General features: G+C 32.5%; 2 protein-coding genes across 2 annotated transcripts; both read right to left on the bottom strand.

Moving 5' to 3' along the window:
* Nucleotides 1-1040: 1040 nt before the first annotated feature.
* LOC114349388 (post-GPI attachment to proteins factor 2-like) lies at nucleotides 1041-17402 on the bottom strand. Its single transcript, XM_028299737.2, has 3 exons — nucleotides 16821-17402; nucleotides 12155-12355; nucleotides 1041-11099 (listed from the first exon to the last, which is right to left on the bottom strand). The coding sequence occupies exons 1-3, from the start codon at nucleotides 17245-17247 to the stop codon at nucleotides 10966-10968; spliced, it is 762 nt and encodes a 253-aa protein (XP_028155538.1). The 5' UTR covers nucleotides 17248-17402; the 3' UTR covers nucleotides 1041-10965.
* On the bottom strand, nucleotides 8372-10834 carry LOC126891062 (piggyBac transposable element-derived protein 3-like). Its single transcript, XM_050660242.1, has 2 exons — nucleotides 10798-10834; nucleotides 8372-9222 (listed from the first exon to the last, which is right to left on the bottom strand). The coding sequence occupies exons 1-2, from the start codon at nucleotides 10832-10834 to the stop codon at nucleotides 8372-8374; spliced, it is 888 nt and encodes a 295-aa protein (XP_050516199.1).
* Nucleotides 17403-20440: the final 3038 nt, after the last annotated feature.

Below are 20440 nucleotides of genomic sequence, written 5' to 3' on the forward strand. Positions count from 1 at the left end.
AGTCTAAGTGATCAGTATGTTGAAACCGTTCTAGTATATTTTTAAACGTTTCTCTTCTTAGTTGTCGTCTATCAGGGAAATTCTGATGAAAAATTCTTATTGCTAGTAGCACATTTTTGTTATATTCCACTAGCACCAAAATCTTATTAATCAGTTTCTCATAAGAAAAATACATACTAGTAATGGTAACAAAGCAACTGGATCTATAAAAATAGTATAATATCAAATTTTTAAGGAAATTTAGTGTCATAGCCGACTAGGTAGAAAATTGTATGTTTTTATTAATATTTTGCGCACCAACAACCTTAACTACGAATTTATTTGGATATTTCATCCAATCGTAATAAATTAAGGATCAGACTAGATTATGATGTATTTTCTTTTCCAAAAATTATTTTTGATTAAATATTTTCACAGCCACCTAATAAAATTTCACGTAATTTTTCTTACAATTAATGTTTGGCTTAAAGAATCACGAATAACTTACAAATTAAAGCACTTAGGTATAGGGAATGCTTAAGAAATAAAAAAGTACCATAAAATATCATTTCCTTACAATACTTAAATACAGGGTGTTCCATTTAAGAAAACTCAGAAAATACTCATTCCGAGTTTCGACCCACCCTGCATACTAAAATTAAACATTTCCCTATACTGTTAATGTTTAACAATAGTAGACTATATTAAAAATCGTTTGAACATAAAATAAAAATTTGATGTCAAATCACTAAAATTCTACAGGGTGTAGATTTTGCTACGAAATTAACAAAAAAACGTAATTAACTTTTAAACTACCTCGTATAATATTACAAAACCATATATTTTAAGAAAGGAAACATCGAGGAGAATCCAAAAATGTAAAAATATATAGGGTGTTCTATTAAAAAAAACATAAGTTTGTGTCACCCTGTCAATACGGACGACCCTGTATATTTAAAAATATTTTTAGATTATGGTACTATGTGTTCCCCAACTTTTACCTAAATAATTTTTTTTCGTATCTCTTACGAGAAACGAGTAATTGGACTTTGTCACACTAATGCCCCACCCTGTATAAAATTTGGTTTGTGATCGGATGTCCAGAAAGAGGGACTTAAGAAATTATTATTTTTTTTTAATATTTTAGTTTGGAGATTGCCGTTTTTGTTTGTAATGCTTGGAGATTAACGGATATGAAAATTATCTATAAGGATATTGCCCGTTTTGAAACTAATAAAACATCATTGTGCCGGCTACTTAGTGAAGAAAAATATATTTTGATATTGAACAATAATATAATTTAGGGGTTTGTGGTTCACTGATACTAATGACCAGACCAGAGAAATTAAGAGGCGAATAGAAATAGCGAGACCATCATTTATAAAAATGAAAAAGTTCCTATGCTGCCGGGACATAAATTTTAAATTACGAACGAGAATATTAAGATGCTATGTTTTCTCTGTTGTACGTTACTTTATGGACGCACAGTATAAAAGTAATATTATTGTAATTTTAGTTATTTTTGATCAATAAAGTAGAGAAAAAGAGTTGTAAAAGTTAATAAAGGGTCATTTTTAAAAGTATATTAATTTGGGAGTGAAAACTTTTAAGTGGCGCAGTCAGTTGGATAAGCGGGTTAGTCTTTCCGAACCTGAAATAAATTCATCTGTCCAGACAAATTCACACAAGAAAATACAGAAAGCGATGACTGCAGCAATCAAATCCTAATATTATCCAATGATGCCGCCAAATATGATGATGCCGTGCCGATCACGTTTTGACAATGAGCGCAACGTCAAAACGTGAAGCCCACTACATTGCAATTTTTCCAATGCCTACTAAAATTTTTACCCATTGTTCTACTTACCAAATTGAAGTACCCGAAGGAACATTCCTAATAGAACTGTTGTACGGCATGGAAGCTTGGACACTGAAAAAGATAAACATCAAAAATATTGAGGCATTCGAGATGTGGTGCTACAGGAGAATGTGGAAAATACCATGGACAGATAGAGTAACATTAAGATGTTTTGCTAAAGATGGGGAAGAAATGCGAAGTCATAAAAACAATACAAACGAGAAAACTGGAATATCTAGGCGACATAATGAAAGGGGAAAAGTACTCCCTGCTAAGCCTCATAATCCAAGGAAAAATCTCGGAAAAGAAAAATCTGGGACGTAGGAGGATTTCCTGGTTGCGAAATTTAAGAGAGTGGTACGGGTGCAGTTCAATACAATTGTTCAGAGCTGTATCCAACAAAGTTAAAATAGCTGTGATGTCCGATTACCGTCTCCGATAGGAGACGGTAATGCAAGATGAAGAAAATAATATAATATGTAAAAGCAATTTATATGCATATCACTTAAACTAAAGTATCCGGAAGTTCAGGTATATATTAACAGTTTTCGACAGAGTTCACGGCATTCACAGTTTATCACATGCGAGCGCTACCTGGCTCTTATTGGCCGCAGCGGAGATTGCCGTGTTTGGTAGCAATCAGCTATAGAGATTGCCGATTTTAATCCCAATATGAATTTTTCACTGCGATTTGTCTACAGTTAAGACCGCTTTTGGTTTTCACAAATAGTTTTTTCTAACAGAAAATAAAAAAACGCAACAGATGGCGTCCCTAACTCAAAACAAGAAAAAGTGGAGATTGCCGCGTTTGTTTTTGCACCCCTCAATTGGGTGTCTGCACCAAACAGGTGCCAAAGTGTCAAAGCAAACAGTTGCTACTTTGTTTCAGTCAAACAAGTATTTATAAAAGTTCTGTTGTCAGAAGTGACTGGAAATTACTACACAACCAACGCACCTGCTCATAGCCAATATTATTAATAGTAAACAGACATAAAAATAACATAAACCTTACGCCAATCAATAATTATTTATTTACACCATTATAATGTATTGATAACAAATGAGAAAATTATTTATTGTACAAAATAAAAATATTTTGTAGAAATAAACTCCACAAAATTTTATGAGATTAGTAGACACTCCCATTATTTCTAATAATTCTTCTTTTTTGATGAAAGATTAAGTTGATTTAAGCAGTTAATAGTGTAAGGTAGGAATTTTTGTGTTGTATGTTTCCTATTCCGAATGTGTCAAAGTGAATCTCGGTACAGCGAATTCAGTATACTATATGACAACCACAGGGAACGTGAAATTTCAGGGGTAGACAACCGTTCTCATGAAACTTTGACTGATCTAAGACTTTCTTGTGCGACTTCGTTGTTTTGGCGTATATATCGTATATCACTTGGAGTATATCCGTTGTCTCAAAATACTGTTTATATCCTTCCCCCAAATTGGAGCTTTAAATACTCGTAAGACCCGTTAACGTTTTATGACTCCTCTCTCTTGCAGTCAGAGACGAAACTTCAGCAAGACATATATCAGCATAAACTCGGAAAATAATATAGCATTACAGTTCATTTTTTTTTTTCGATGTATGATATGAACTCTGGGAGTTACCAAATGGTATGTATTTTATTACTTAGATATCGCGTTAAACCCGGATAACCACAGAAAGCAATGAAAGATAAGAGAATTTTTTTAAAAATGAAGTTTTTTTCTAGTCTATATAAAAATATCTGACAGCATATATTTGTTTAGCTTCTTATTTCAGACCGTGTGTTTACTTTTAAATGAGATATAAGAGTACACCCAATACATGGCAATACTACTTCCCCGCTTCCCACTCCTGAGTCGCGCGGATTCAGTTATTCGTCGATTCTACACTTGCAATGCAACTAAATCTCATAAGCAATGTTGCCGATTTAAGCGTTTCCTTCAGTCGCGTATCTCTAATCGAAAATTAAACGTATAGTACACTTGAGTCCACGAGTCTTTACCCGTGCGTCATTAATACCTGACGAGATAAAACACATACTTTTTATCTAGCATCATTCTCTTCCACGCATGAAACTAATGACAAACCAGCTACCGTCTGTTATTAAATACAAACACATGTTATTTTTATGAACGATCTAGACTCAATACATTGAAAAGAGATAGGTACAAACAAGACGATTGGGGATGTTTTCACATTTTAAATACAATTTCTGACGTTTTGGTTTGTTTACTTTTGTGGCTGTCAGTTTGTTGAATTTTTTGCTGTTATTTTGTCGAATTCTTGCGTGTTGAAGTTTTTTATAGTATACAAACAGTTGTTTTCACAACTAATTTTATATTGGAGTTTGAAATTTTATGGTAAGTTTATGTTATTTTACGATTAATTTTGTCAACGTACGAAGTTAACCTCATTGACACAGTTAAGGAATGCTTGTGTTTAATGTTCCGCCAAAGTGAATAAAATAACAAAAAGAAAATATGTTATTGAATTATTTTATAAATTGTTTATTTATTTATTAATCAATGATATTAAAAGAATTTATTAAGCTACTTCAAATGTAGCTGTAATTATGCACCAAAATTTTAAAGCAAAACTTAAATTTGACATTCCATTTATTTTATACCGTCAAATTTTATACTATAACCCGTGATCGGAGTAATACCCACTTTCTGTCACTTGCTGTTGCGTTTAGTAAATTCTCGACTTATTTCGTATACTTTAAATGATGATGCAGGGGTAAAGAAACCTGGACTCAACTGTATATTGAGTTGAAGCTGCAAATTTTGATTTTTTGACGATAAATATGTAATATAAACAAGTAAAAAATACATATTCATGAATTTATTAAAACGCACTGAACAACCAATTATCTTTCTATATACAGATTTTAAAAATAGCAGCAACGATTTATAAAATTCGTTTAAAGTAATTCAGAATTTATTATCCACAACAGATCCTTTGATAAAGTGATTATATAAAAGACTAAAAAGACAATTCTAGTATTTATGTAGGACATATTTTTTTTCTTAATATCTACTGGTCATATCAATAAAAATATTTCATATAAAAATCACATTTTTTTTTAAATACCACTTGTTCTCTCAAAAAGAAGTACGTTTTGTTAAATGACTGAAAACAGTAATGGAGTCTTCGAATTATTAATCTACTGATTTCCTAACTATCTAAATAAAGATTTATTTTTATTCCTTTTATTTTTTATTCGTTATAAAATGTTGAAGAATAAGTATTATTTGCTTTAGAAAAGGGCTTACATTATATTAGTTGCTAAGAATAAACAAAAAAAAATTACTAAGTAAATAAGACAATTTTGTGCGTGACAATCGTATTAATAATCAAAAAACCACCCTTCTTACCAAAAGCTGTCAGGCATATTATGCTGTAACTGAATATAAAGAACGGCATAACTCAGGAGAAAAGATACTCCATCACGAGATAGCTAAAAACTAGAACTTCTCTATTGATTTCAGTTTTATGAAGCTTTGAAAATATTTGTGAGAGGTAGGCAGAAGGTTGTAATAAGCTTTTTGCTTGCCTTTGGTATATAATATTTCTCCAGTACAGTGTGTAGGAAGTTCATATTTCCTTTTTTTGAATATCTTCCACGATGCGGCTTTTAGGGATACAGTAGAGTGGTCTTAATCTGATAAAAAGAATATTTATTATATCAGCTATGTGTTAAGCAAAATTAGACCAAAATTTATGTAACAGAGACCTAAAATTGGCATTGAGAATTCGCCTACTTCGCAGCTACGTGTTATCGGCCTTACTTTATGGTGGTTTTGGACTGTGAATAAAATTGATCTAAATCGTTTTGAGGCTTTCGAAATGTGGTGCTATAGAAGTATTTTAAAAGTTTCTTCGGTAGAGAAGATTCGAAACTCCACAATACTAGAACGTCTCAGCAAGACGTCCTCATATAGGTTGCTAAAAAATATTATGCAAGGGAAGATAGCAGGCAAACGCAGACCAGGACGAAGAAGAACTTCATGGGTGAAGAACTGGCGAGATTGGTATGGTGTTGATACAAGCATGCTATTTAGGGTGGCAGTAAATAAAATTAAGATAGCTGTGATGGTAACCAATGTTCTGAAAGGACATGGTACATCAACAAAAAGCGATTCCTTATACTTGGCACCCATAACAAAATTTCTATGTTGTGATTCGCTATTTTGCCTAAGGGACTCTGCAGTTTCAAGCTGTTACAGATTCGCAAGTTGTAGACTTCAGAGTCTTAAGTACAGATTGTTTGTCAGAGGCCATCTTAACAGCCAAAAAGTAGATATTCTTTAATTATATAAATATTAAGGCTCCTATATTCATACAATGTAGCCTATAACTTTAGTAAATGTTTTTTTTGTCTAATATCAACCCTTTTCACTATTTTAAGATTGAGCATCATAATTGTACATACTATAAAGCACTGAATTAACCAGCAATTTTATTAGATTTGGGCGATTATAAACATAAAATTTAGATAGTTACGAAATAGTTTTCTAAACCACATATAAAAATTATATAAAAAAAATTACTAACAAAGAAGTCCAGTCGGAAGACTCTTATAAAATAATGATGGATCATCCAAATTACTGATAAGTGCAAGAGATTTGATTGCCCCTGGAATATTTTTTATTGATGGTTGATTTAGATAGTAACCCATAACAGAATACAATAAATAATATTTACACAATATTTTTATTTTGAAGGCCCAGTTATAGTACATTTTTTGTAAGTAAATCACTGGTTTCAAAACTACCCCCAGCTATACATATTTCAATGATTTCTTTGTCGTTTGTAAGTACATATTTCCTTTCATATTTGTAGTTGATAAATTTTTTGTATATTTCACCAATCTTCAACAGAATCTTTATTTAAACAATTTTAACTAATTTATTTTAATAATTATTATATTTGCTTGCCAATTTGCTATTTCTATTTAGTATTTTCTTAAAATTGTAATTAGGTACTTGTAATCTTTGATCTTGGCAAAAGATGGCAAGGGAATGGTTTAAGCGTATGCTGCCGCTAAATAAAGGTTTCTCGTTTTGGCTTTTTGGCCTATTTATAAATTTTTTCCCACGTTTTCGGGTAGGTACTTCAAGTACATGGTCGACCATGGAATAAAAACTGCAGCAACATAGCAGCTACTACACAAAACTCAATAGCTGCCTGAAGCTGCAAAGGGTTCGATCCCGGCCATCTCTACCAACTTACAATCTACTCATTCAGTTACAATCCATCCATCCATAAGTATCATTAACATTTTTGTACTGCTTTAGGCAGGATTTGCTTTGTTAACCCTTAGTTGCCGGATTATAAAAATAATACAAAATTTTTAAATTTTCTGATGAAATATGTTCAAAAATACATTCAAAAAGAAGTATAATTTTTTTCAAAATTTTTCAAAACCTTTTACGCAAAAAAAACAGATGCGGTACTTTAAAGTACCGTCAGGCTGTGTAGAGTAATTTAGTGTGGTAGTAAGTTATTAGATGACTAATGATAAATACGGAGATTTTTATCAATTTATTTGTAAAAAATGCATCAATATTCAACATAGTGATATATATTGAAACAGTTCTTCTTCTCATTCGAACACAGATAAACTTTGCAGGTAGAACATGTTGAATGAGGTCGCGATTGAACAACTTGGCTGCTGCATACCTCACATCTACCTCTTTGGGCACCATATTTTACCCAGTGGGTAAGAAAGGTACCCAGTACCTCTATTTGAAAGGCGTACATCGGATGTGACTGAATAATATTTTCCTCTTCTTCTTCTTTCAGGGTACACATTACTATTCGGTCTTCGTCGTTTTGATGGAGTTTTCTGAAGTTTGTGAGCCATCAGGCCCATAGCAACTCCTCTTCGAAAATCTAAAAGAGATTGGTTTTCTCGTATGTCGCAGAATATTATATAAGAGTTAACGAATGCTACATCTATTAATCCCCAAAATAGCCTATGCCACCACTTCTTACTGCGTCTGTTTAGTCCATAAGCAGTTCTCAAACGATCAGCATGGTCAACACCCCCCATAAATTTATTGTAACCTTTTACAATCATGGGAGCAACAATATCAGCCTTAGCACCATCTTTTTGGGTCCTTTGAACAGTTATTTCCTCACAACCGTGGTAATTACTAGCGAAGTAAACAATTTTATTGTCCTTCCATTTCCACACTCCAATATCCATCGACGAAATCCTGTAATCAAAATCTCCGCGCTTCATGGATTTATGAACTGTCAAGTTCTTAGGAAGAAACTTTTTATTTGGTCTAATTGTTCCACATGCTAAAGTTTGTTCACTTTTTTAACTTCTCTAACAAGGGTATGGAGGTAAAATAGTTATCGAAATAAATCATTCTTTGCGTTCCCCATTCTTCTTCAGGAAGATGCAGAACTACACGGGCTCCTAGTCCAAAGTCCTTATACTTTTCTTCAATTATGCTGTTTTTTCCCTGGTAAATGTCAAATTTCATAATATATCCATATTGATCGGGCAGACACCATAATTTCTAGCCTCTCTTGATAGGTTTGAGAGGATTGTACTGCTTTAGAGAGCTCCGTCCCTTGAAAAGTATTATCGATTCGTCAACCGAAAGCTCACGAGTTCCTTTATAATATCTTGAAAAATTTTCGTTCAGTTTGTCTATCATTGGCCTTATTTTGTATAGTTTATCTTGAGTTTGTGTGTTAATATTAGTATTGTCGTTTATATGAAGATTGCTCAATATAGCATCAAACCTGTCTCTGCTCATTGCAGCTGGAACGATTGCAGTTTTTAAGTCTTCGCTGTTAGACCAATAATGCCTCCAATTTGGTAACTTGTAATGCCCCATGAAAATGTTTAGTCCTAAAAATGTTATCAATTCATCTTTTTTTAGATTCAGAACCTTATTCCTTTGGACAGCATATAAGTTGCTCTGATAAACTATATCATCAATTATGGAACCTAAAAGGCAAATAAAGATGTCAGTTCCAGTTTCGCAACCAGCAAAGTTATCCTCTACTGTACGTGTTGGGTACATATATTCTGGAGATGCAGTAGTTATTTCTCTTCTACGCCACTTTCTATCTAAAATTGCCTCATTCTGCTGACTCAAGTGAATTTCATGCATTGAATTTACCTCGACATCTTCTCTTATACCACTTTCTATGGACTGAGTAACATCTTCTACTTCTAATGTACTTGAAGGTTCTGGTACAGCATTGTTAGAATTAATTAATGCCTCATCATCATCTGATTCTTTGTCAGTTTGGAAATTTAGGTCATCCGGTATATCCTCAAACAAGAAATTGTCAACAATATTTAATAATTCCGCATAACTTAGAGATTTTTTGCTAGTCCAGTCTATTTTTTTTCCATCTAAAAAAGAAACGGGTTAAAATATACATAATAAGAAACGATAGTCGCGAAACAAATTTATGTCCAGTAATAAATTACTTCCAAATGCCTGACGGTACTTTTAAGTCCGCAGCGAAAAGTATCAGTTTTCTCAAACACCAGTAATTATTTATCAAAAGTAAATACTTACGTTTGCACTCAAATGTTTCGTCTACGATATTATAATCAGTTATACCGAAATACGTTGATAATTTTCAATTTATTGGCACATGTGTTACAGAAGACAAATCACAACACAATAGTTAGGTTATATTATGCACTAATATCGTTATTGTTTTACCGCTAAAACAGTGTTGTCGGTTGATTGAAATTAACTTTTATTATTCTCTATAAGGTACTTTAAAGTACCTATAGGAAAAAATCAAGGTAAATATAAAGATGTGTTTTAGACATATTTTTAAATAAGTGGTACTTTAAAGTGCCGTTCGTCAACTAAGGGTTAATACTAAAATTGAATTTTTATTTTTTTTTTAAGGTACAATAAACAGGATTTTCAACCATTGCCTTACAAGTGGTGGCTGGGTCTGTGCCGGTGCACATCCTGACCAGAGAAAGGGTCCGAATGCATCAAATGGGCAACGGGGCAATTGGTTCAGGGGCACAAGAAAGAAAGAGGAGCTTGGAGATGTAGCAGAGGGAATGGGCAACTGAAGTCGGAAAGGCTGCCTGGACGAGAAGCCTGATTCCAGATGTAGTGAGGTGGCAATTAATATATTTAATTTTATTTTTAACTCTTACCGTTCTTTAAACATATATTTTCACTTTCCGCTTTTTCCTGTTCACGTTCTGTATCTTTTCTTTCTATTCTCTGTTTCTCTCCCTTTTATTTTCTCTTCTTTTCTCTTCCTCGTACTTTCTCTGCTCTTTTTCTTTTTCTCATCTCTTTTATTCTTCTTTCTTTTATGTTATATTTGTCTGTATCATTGTGGGGCAGTCGGTGGGGAAGGACCTTTTAAATCCGACCTACATAGACTGCTCCATCTTAATATCAGAATGAATGGGTGGATGAGAAAGCGTGCATAGATGAAAGCATGAATGACTGGAGTTGCTCGTAACTGTTAACTGGAATTCTTTGGTTGGTTCATGGAGTGCCGGAGGAGAGCTATGAGTAAGGTCGACGGGTCAGATATGCTCGCTAAGAGCGGTTCCAGACCCGTCGGCTGGAGAAAGAGGGGGTGGGTTTAGTCGGTAGGCGGGCCCGGCAAGATAATAGGACGGACTGAATCCGACACACCTGGGACACCTTCCCAGACGGTCTTAAGAAGATTTTACCTCCCAAAAAAAAATAAACATGATTAGTTAATGTAATATTTTATTTGTCCCTTCCAAAACTGCTTTTAACATTTGCAATTAAGATAAGACGTACCTACACTTGAGAAGACTGGACCTAGTCGAAGCCGAAACAATTGGCTCCAACCTTAGTTAAAGTTTTATTGCTATAGTCCTTGTTGACGGAACTTGATTGTATATTTGTTACTATAGTAATCAACTGATGGCAGTGGTAGGGTCAATCACCACAATATTTAATACTCTTACACCTATCAGTAAATACTACACAAAATAACCACCACATTTTTTAGAAGCTATTTTGTATATTTTCAATACTAAGTTAATACTGTTTTCAAAATTTTCTCGACATTCATACCATAACCAAAAAAATAAATAAAACAAACAATTTTAAATGACTAGCTAAATGACTAAATATTATCTTTCTGTCAGAGCAAGGCCATGTTTATAGATCACAATGTCTTTATTTTTAAAATCGAAATAAGCTGTCAAATGGAACGCCATGTTGGAAAGTACTACGATATACTCACATAATGCGAATAATGTGTACACTAAAAATAGAAAATAATTAAGTTAACAATATACAATATAATAAAAACAAGTAAGTATATCCCATAATTGGTTGAAAGACAATACGACCATATTTTAATGATAATATATAACCAATTTGTATGATCCAACTAATAAAATAAGTGGATTAAAGGAACTTGTTCAAAATAACACCATGTCTACATAGTGTAGTTTACCTCCGCGGTCCAGTTATATTTTTTTGTTAATCCGGACCTGGATTTTTCTTATTAGTAAGTGGGTCGTTCCGATGTAGTAAATAAATATTGATTAATTTTAAAATAATAAGTATTTACTCATTAACTTTAATAGTTTATTATTAAAAGTTAATTATACCTGCTTTTTATTCTCAAAGTTCTTAAAAATCTCAATATAATTTCAAAATTAAAGCCATTAAATTATCTGGCCAAAAAATTGAAGGGGACAATTAAACTTAGTTATTTGTGCTCTTTTCAAATATGCAAACGGATTTTGAAACATTTCGATATACAGGGTGTTGTTTCAAGGTCACAATGAATTTATATTTTTTTGTTAATCCGTACCTGGATTTTTATTGTGATTATTAGTTGGGTGGTTTGGGTTCTAAGTGAGACATATGTGTTCCAAATATCAAAAGAATATACAAGGTGGTTCTAAAGTAATGGATCCAGAAAGAAATGGGCAAAATTGATAAAACACCCTGCAACTCGGTTATAAAAATCGGTGGGGAAATGAAGGTTGTACATCTAGAACAACCTCAGTGACCTCTATTCACCATTCAAATATTTTCGTATCCCAATGAAACACCCTGTATATACTAATGGGTTTTGAAAAATTACCAATTGAATGAACTAGAATTTATTGCGAGTAGTATATTTGATAACTTTTCTAATTTTCCTTTTATGTTTATTTTGTATGGCAATGAACACGAAGAGGATAATATATTCTAAAGCTTAAAATATCAGTACACTTTGTTTGACACAACAATATGAGCTTAAGTAGGCTTGAATGAGGGTTATGACATTTACATCAAAAGAAGGAAAATAAGATTGTAACTTACCATATGGTTCACAGAATGAATTGTGCCTCATAAAAAAATATGTAGCAGCTAAGATACATATCACATTGGTTACTAAAAATCGCTTTTTCCATTTCAGACTTATCCGAAACTGCTTCTTAAAACGGCTTTGAAGAATACAGCTCAGAATCATATAGATTTCCGATGTAATAATAAACAGTACAAAGGCTTTCTTATGTACAGCTAAAAATAAGAATATGATAAAATAAATATAAGATTTAACACAGCATTGAATGCTATGCTTTCTGCTTTCAAATGCATTACCCATATAGCACACAACGTCCGATGGACGTCCATATAACGTACATTTAAAGTCCAAACGTCCATGGACCAAAACTGGACGTACTATGTACGTCCATTACGCGACGTCCATTGGACGTTTGATTTCAACGTACATTGGACATCCATTTGTGGTCCATGGAGATTTTACACAAAATGCGACTATTATTATGAGTAATTATATATAGCTTCTTGTTTTAATCAAAGCAATATTATTAGTAGAATACAAGAAGCTTCTAATAAATGTAGTCACACATTTTTTCATCATCGAATTAAAACACTGAACCACTAAAATTATTTTAATTAAACCTATATAATATTAGATGATGATAAAACGATGGTAAACTTTTTCAGAATAACGGAGCTACATCGCGTATCGGTAATTATAGAACTTACAATAATTAGACACTACCAATTTAAATCTTAAATGTGCATTTTGTAACTCTTAGATTTCCCGCCAAACTAAATGAGAATCTTCTTACAACGTTGTCGCTCTTCACGCTATCGGTCGTAAAAGGTAGTACTAGGCAGGTACTTTTAGGGGATTATCGCTGTTAATTGTTGTGGAATACCGAAGGAGGATTTATTTATGATAATTCACAGAATGGCAAACCCGCTTGCAATATACAACCGTACTGACTCTAAGTTCTAAGAAATAATGTTTGGAAGGAACAGAACAGAAATAAAACCTCTTTTAATGTGCATGCATCATAGGGCGCCATTATCTGAATTTTGTCTTTATTAAGTTATTACATACAATATAATTCATCCTGTGATATCTTTGTGTTTGCTGTTTATCGTGCAAGTGCAGTCGTGCATTAATGAAGTTCCTATAATAAAGTATACATAATAAAGTTATAATAAAGAGATATAAAAAAGGTATTTTGTGTAATATTTTAAAGTATAAGTTTAGTATTATAGGAACTATTTCCTATACCTAAAGGCTTTTTGCTATGTATGTATTCAAAAAATTATGGACACTAGATTGCTTCCTAAAAAGTGCCCTACAAAAATGTCCATAAGACGTATTTGAATGTACATCAGATGTACATTGAATGTACATAAAATGTACACTGAAAGCTTCAACAATGTACACTGTACGTTTGTAGCAGACATTCTATGGACGTCCAATTTTGTGAACTCTGGATGTTCATCGGATGTCCATTGTACCTTAGCGGGACGTCCATTGGACGTTCCAATGTACACAGATGTACGTCCATTGGATGTCCATAAAATGTACTTGTGCTATCTGGGTACTCTGTTAGAAACAGTGAGGACAAGGTTACATCCTTGCTAAATAATAGTATAGTAATAATCATAGTATTATCTATTGTGGAACGAATATTTAAGGGGATAGGAGCAAAATTTCGGATCCAATGCTTTTTAAATGCATTCATTTTTTTTTCGAATTTTGAGAAAACTAATAAGTATTTTTGAAAAATTTAAATGCAGAATGAAAGATTACGTTATTACCGAGGGACATAAGTCACTTAAAACTTCTGTAATGTTTATTTTTATTTATTATAAAGTGAGTTTAGCTTAGAAAAAACATGGTTAATTCCTGCAATTCACGTGAAGAAATTATTCCGGATGGCACTAAATCTGTGTGTTATGATAGCTGCCATGTACTAATGCACCCAACTGAGCCATGCACAGGACTTAATGCATCTGACTTATGGGCTGCTGTCATTCAAAAAATATCCATGATGTTTTTCTGTAAGCCCTGCAAAGAAGCATTTAAGAACACTCCAGCCATTTTGAGACAAGTTAGTGAGCAGAAATCTGAAATTGAAGTTAAGAAGATGGAGCAATTTTGTATTGGTTTAATTAGATGATTTAAAATATTAGTTTTTAGATAGGGTTTTGTTTTAGTTCTGGTTATATTATTTAAAGTATTGGCAATATTTTTACCTTTATTTAGTACCTGATTATAAATGATGTTTTTTACATGGTAATAATTAATTTTGTAGTAGCTACTTACTTCCCTAAAGAACATAAATATTTGCAAATTAGTTTTAATGTAAAGGTTCGTTATAAACAGGCTTACTTCTTATGATGCCTAGGGCTCATGATGCATTAAACAGTCCCTGAATGGTATGAGATAAAATATTGATATTAGTAGCTACTTACCATAATTTTGTGAGGATACAAAGAAAGACAACACTATTCAAGAGATATTCTTCACAATATTAAGAAAGAAGGCAACTTGTACAATCCAAATATCTTGTGCATGTAGCACACTAAAATTCAAATGTAGATACTGCCAAGCAATATGTAATTATGAATCTTAGAACTTCATGCACAGACAAAGACTCTCAAAATATATTGAAACTAAAATAGGAGACTACCAGCAGGAATTTAGAGAGGGAAGGTCAACAATAGATGCAATACACATAGTGAAGAAGTCAATTGAGAAGCATTGTGAACATGATATCGACTTACACATCCTTTTCATAGATTTCAAGCAAGCCTTTGACAGCTTAACAAGACCCGACCTAATAGAAGACATGAAAAACCTAGATATCCCAATGAAACTCATGAAGCTTACGAAATTGGCAATAGAAGGATCGAGCAGCAATAATAACAGATGACGGCACCTCCAAAAATATAGAAATAGAAACTGGAGTATGACTCTCTATCATTATCATTATTTAATGTTGCTATAGAAGGAACAATAAGAACCACCAAAATAAAAGGTACAATAATTATATCATTGATGTCGCAACTTGTGGCGTATCTGATGACATAGTATTGATTAACAGAAACTGAAACAGTTTAAAGGAATAATTTGAGAAGTTGTGCAAGAAAGCATCCAAGAGGGGTTTGGCAATAAATCAAAATAAAACAAAATCTCTAATATGCTCAAGAAAAAATACAGTTAACATGACAAGGTTAAATATTGGCACATATGAGTTTGAAAAGGTTTAAATACCTATTTAGGGGTCTCAGTCAACCCTCGTAACGCAGTGCAGCTTCACACCAGACCTCGTTTTTCTCACCTATCGTTTTTAATAAATTTTTTTGATTTTTGTCCAAAGCATTCCATCCATTACAGCATTTCAAACTCTTTGCGTTTACATGCTTTTTTGAATAAATGACTGTAGGGTACAAATGATGAAAATTTCATATCCTGAATTGGACGTTTCTAGAGCTACAGGATAAGGTCGACAAGGTCGGTGTTACTTATGTCAGAGAAAAAAGACCGAATGTCCCGGCATAACTGTATTGTGTGTAAAAACTTTGTGTTGCTCACTCTGTAAAAAAATTCATGTGTTTGTCGTACAATGATAATAATTTTTTTTAAAGAGGAAATGAGTGGGTACTTTGTAAAATTATGTTTCATAGTATAATAAACAAGTCCTAGTAATCCTTCAAATCAATTTCCCCGACATTCACATAATATACAAAAATGGATATACGGATAGGGTGCATTTGCATCCTATCCGTTGCACCCTGCACAGTTGTTTATGTAAGAATCTAGGCACCGCCTTATGAGGGTTAATGGAACTAATGATAGAAGAATAGTAATCAACGAAAGAATCCTGGCAGGAAACAGAACCTATTGAAAATACAACAACTTCAAAGATAAGAAGCTTACTCAGAATACTAAACTGAAAATTTACAGAGCAGCAATTAGACCAGTAATCACATATGGTTCTGAAGTAATGTGCTTGACACAGAAAGATAAAGAAGGATTTAGGATCCTAGAGAGAAAAATAATTTGGAGAATAGCAGGCCCACTAAATTTAGGTAATAATGAATTTAGAAAACTGATGAACTACGAAGTAAGAGAACTTTTGAAAGAAGACATCGTCAGATATATCATGGCATAGAGACTCAGATGGATGGGACATATGGAACGGAGAAATCCAAAAGCAGTTATCAAGAAAATCACCAAATAGAGACCAGTATCAGGAAGACTAAGAACTAGATGGGAGAACCAGATCATTGAGGACCTTAAGAACATGGGAGTTAGAGAATGGACAACCATAAGCAAAATAGGAATGGATGGAGAAATATTGTAGAAGACACCAAGTCACACAACCAATTGTACCTCTACAATTGATTCCTCTCTACAAATGAATCAGAAGAGCCCAAAGAGATCGGCAATCACTCTGAGAGGAGTGTAGATGCCATGATGATCTAGTACCTGATATCTAGTGATCTTTTATTTAGTGATAGTAGTGATCTTTTTTTTACATTGTAATTTATTTTTGTTGTAGCTACCTACTTCCCAAAAGAAGGTAAATATTTGCAAATTTGTTTTAATGTAAAGGGCCCTACTTCTTATGGCCGCCTAGGGCCCAATAATACCTTAAACCGTCACTGAATGGTAACAGATAAAATATTTAAATTAGTAGGTACTTACCATAATTTTGTGAGGATACAAAGAAAGACAATACTATTAGAGAGAAATTCTCCACAATATTAAGAAAGAACGCAACTTGTGCAATCCAAATATCTTGTGCATGTAGCACGCTAAAATGTAAATGTAGATACTGCCATGCAATTATGAATCTTGGAACTGCATGCACAGCAATGGCCATTTGCCATATTTCCCTCTGTGGAGAAAAACTTCCTATGGCAGCAGATATCGAAGGAAGCATATTGTAAACCTCGCAATGAGTGTAAGTGGCACTCTCAAAATTAAATAGGACGGAGTAAAATATGCAAAAAATCAATGCTACAAATGGTATTCCCACTAAAGACAAACAGAACTTTTCAAACGGTACGCGGAAGTAAGATGAATATTCATATTCACTGTATAATAAACCATATTGTGCCTCTTTTGACATTATTCTCTTAACTGCACTAATTGAATATTAAGTTATTCATTCATAACCCTCCAAATTTATTGTTTTCATTAAGTTGATGTTTTGATTTCAAGTGTCAATTTTTTACTGGGACAGCTGTGCAGAAATGTGAAGTCAGCTACTGAAATGTATTTTTCTTCTTTCATTTTAAGCACAAAATTCCATTTTAGCAGCTGTTCCTTATGGTAGTTCATATAACCAGAGTTTACACGTTACAGGACCGTACCTTTATTAGAGTATAATAAATTCTGTGATATAACTTTTAAATCTAAAATAAAATACAGGGTGTTTCATTTTTCATTAAATTAAAAAAATATTTTTTTTGTGTAGGTACTTTGCACGATCGTAAGTAAGAAGAAGTTATACTTCTACTTTAAACAGCTTATTTGTATTTTATTTAAATATTAAATGAATTTTAATACTTTCCAAAAAAAATTTATTAAAACGCTACCCAAAATTTAAAAAACATAAAGCAAGGCAACAGCATAGGGTGTTCCTAAAACGGTCAGACATCCAAAACATAACCGCAGTAACTGACTACGGCGAAAACTGTTTAAATCAGTGTGCTATGGCCGTTAAAATGCTTTTTAATCTTCTGTTCATCATATCTTAATACTTATCGGAAGACAAATCCCAAATACACAAAAGTATAATGGTCTTTTCACCTCCGAATAACTAGTTATTCGGAGGTGAAAAGACCGGGCCTTAATATACCTATTTACTAAAAACAGCAATATATTTTTTTCATACTTTATTTGCACTGATAGGTACATACACATACAGTCGGAAAAATGAAAGAATACCCATGAACGAACATATAAAACACGCTGTTACATGTACTTGCACTGGACAATTTTCTTTGTGACAGGAAAATACAGCGTGTTTTATATGTTCGTTCATGGATATTCTTTCATTTTTCCGACTGTACGTAACTTAAAAAATTTAGTAACAATAGGTAACTATTTAATGTAATGTCTCTAATTTAAATGGGCGATTTCCTTTTTTAATCATATTTTCAATTAGGCAAAGATTAGGAATTTGTAGAAGTTTCACATCTACAGGCTATCTTTTCTATTTTTTTCCTCGTTTTCCATATTTTAAGTATTTATACAGACCCTATATAGGTCTATATTATAATACCCACTAAAAATCCGGACATCTTGGTAATTAGTGCACCCTATGTAACGCACAGCTGAATCTTATGTTTGTGCGTTACAGTGTTGCCATGCCATTTCTTTTATAATTTCAATCAATGTTAAATGTACCTACAAGAATAATCGAATAAGAACGTTTACTTCTCCGTCATTATACTAGGTAGAATAACAAATGAGGTGTCAAATGAAAGTTTATAATCCAAGGATAGTACTAAATGTGAGAAATTAGACCTAGATTGTCTGTCCCTCAAAAAATAAGCGTTATATTGGGGATTTCTAATGTCGACATTAAAAGTTGTACTATTTTTTTTTTCTATGAAACATTTTGATCTAAAACTTACCAGAAAACTTCTTTGTACTCTAGAATAGAATAGAATAGAAATATGCTTTATTGTCACTGAAAATTTTTACAATTTTATGGACAAAGCTTACATACAGTCAAAAGAAAAACATAATATAAATAACAAATAACAACTACAATTTTTACTAAAATTAGATAAATCGTCAATAATATACAGTATAAGATACAAAAGCCAAGACAAAAACAATTAATTGCAAAATATATATAAATTGCAAATTGAACATACAACAAATAAAATAAAATAGGTACAACATAAGGAACTGATAAGTTTATGCTACTGCGTATGGAACCCAATTTTCTTAGTTATTCATTAAGAAATTCTTCTATTGAATAATATGGTCTTTTGATAGATAGGCTTTTGTCATTTTACGGAACTTAGGGAAAGATGTTGCAGATTTAAGTTGTAACGGAAGATGTACAGTTTCTTTGCGGAATATAATATAGATTTCTTTACTAACTCAGTGGATGGAATCGGTAAATAAATATCAAAGATTGAATTTCTGGTGGAGTAAAGATGATTGGGCCTTGATGGAAAGACATGAAGGTGTTTACGAATTAAACAAACCGTTTCTAGAATATATAAAGATGGAAGTGTTAAAATTTCGTGATCTCTGAAGTAACTTCCCACATAACAATTTCATGTTCTTAGTACATTCATAGAACATACTCTTCAGAAAAAGTATATACTAAGAATATGCGTAATTACCATTGCGAATGTGCAGAGCACATACTGAGTATATACTACATTACAGTACTTAAACGTTCTATGTATATACTTAGAATGTACTACCGCACTTCTTTTCAGTATATACTAAGAATATACTTTTTAGAACATTCCAAGGACGTGCTATAAACCTTCTATTTATATACTTAGAACGTACTACCGCACATCTTTTTAGTTTATACTAAGAACATACTTTTTATAATATTCCAAGGAAGTGCTATAAACCTTCCATTTATATACTTAAAACGTACTACTGCACATCTTTGTATTAGAAGAATATATTTTTAAGGATATTCTAAGAAAGTGCTATATTGCTCAGAAGTATGTTTTCAGCATCACCTAATCTCATCTTAGGTTCTACTGGTTCTACCAAATACCTATTATATTTACATATTTTAATGGCAAATGAGAATGTAGTTAGTACCTACATTATGCAATATTACTTAAAAAGGAAGTACATATTTATAAATTTTAGTTATCTATATAAACTATTATATTATAATATTTAGCTAAACTAAACTATATATGAGTAACTAAAATTTATATACTTATATGTACTTACTTATATGCATTTATTAAATAATATTGAGTTACCAAAATAGATTATTACTAGTACTTTATTATCACTCGTCTTCATCCTTAAAGGCCCCGTCTCACCATCAAATAATTGACAGTTATTTGATCAAACTTGACAGTCAAACTTGACAAGTGACACAAACTATACATACTAACTGTCACTTTGTGTCACTAACTGTCAAATTTGATCAAATAACTGTCAATTATTTGATGGTGAGACGGGGCCTTTACACTGCCACACTCCATAGATACATATTTTCGATTTCACATTTTACCGTTGTTTCCTACCCTGATCCATTCAGGTAAGAAATGGTCAGAATAAGACAAGACGGGGTTAGGGGAATATGTATTGTGGAAGTG

This window comes from Diabrotica virgifera, chromosome 1 (genome assembly GCF_917563875.1).
Source record: "Diabrotica virgifera virgifera chromosome 1, PGI_DIABVI_V3a".
Taxonomy (NCBI): domain Eukaryota; kingdom Metazoa; phylum Arthropoda; class Insecta; order Coleoptera; family Chrysomelidae; genus Diabrotica; species Diabrotica virgifera.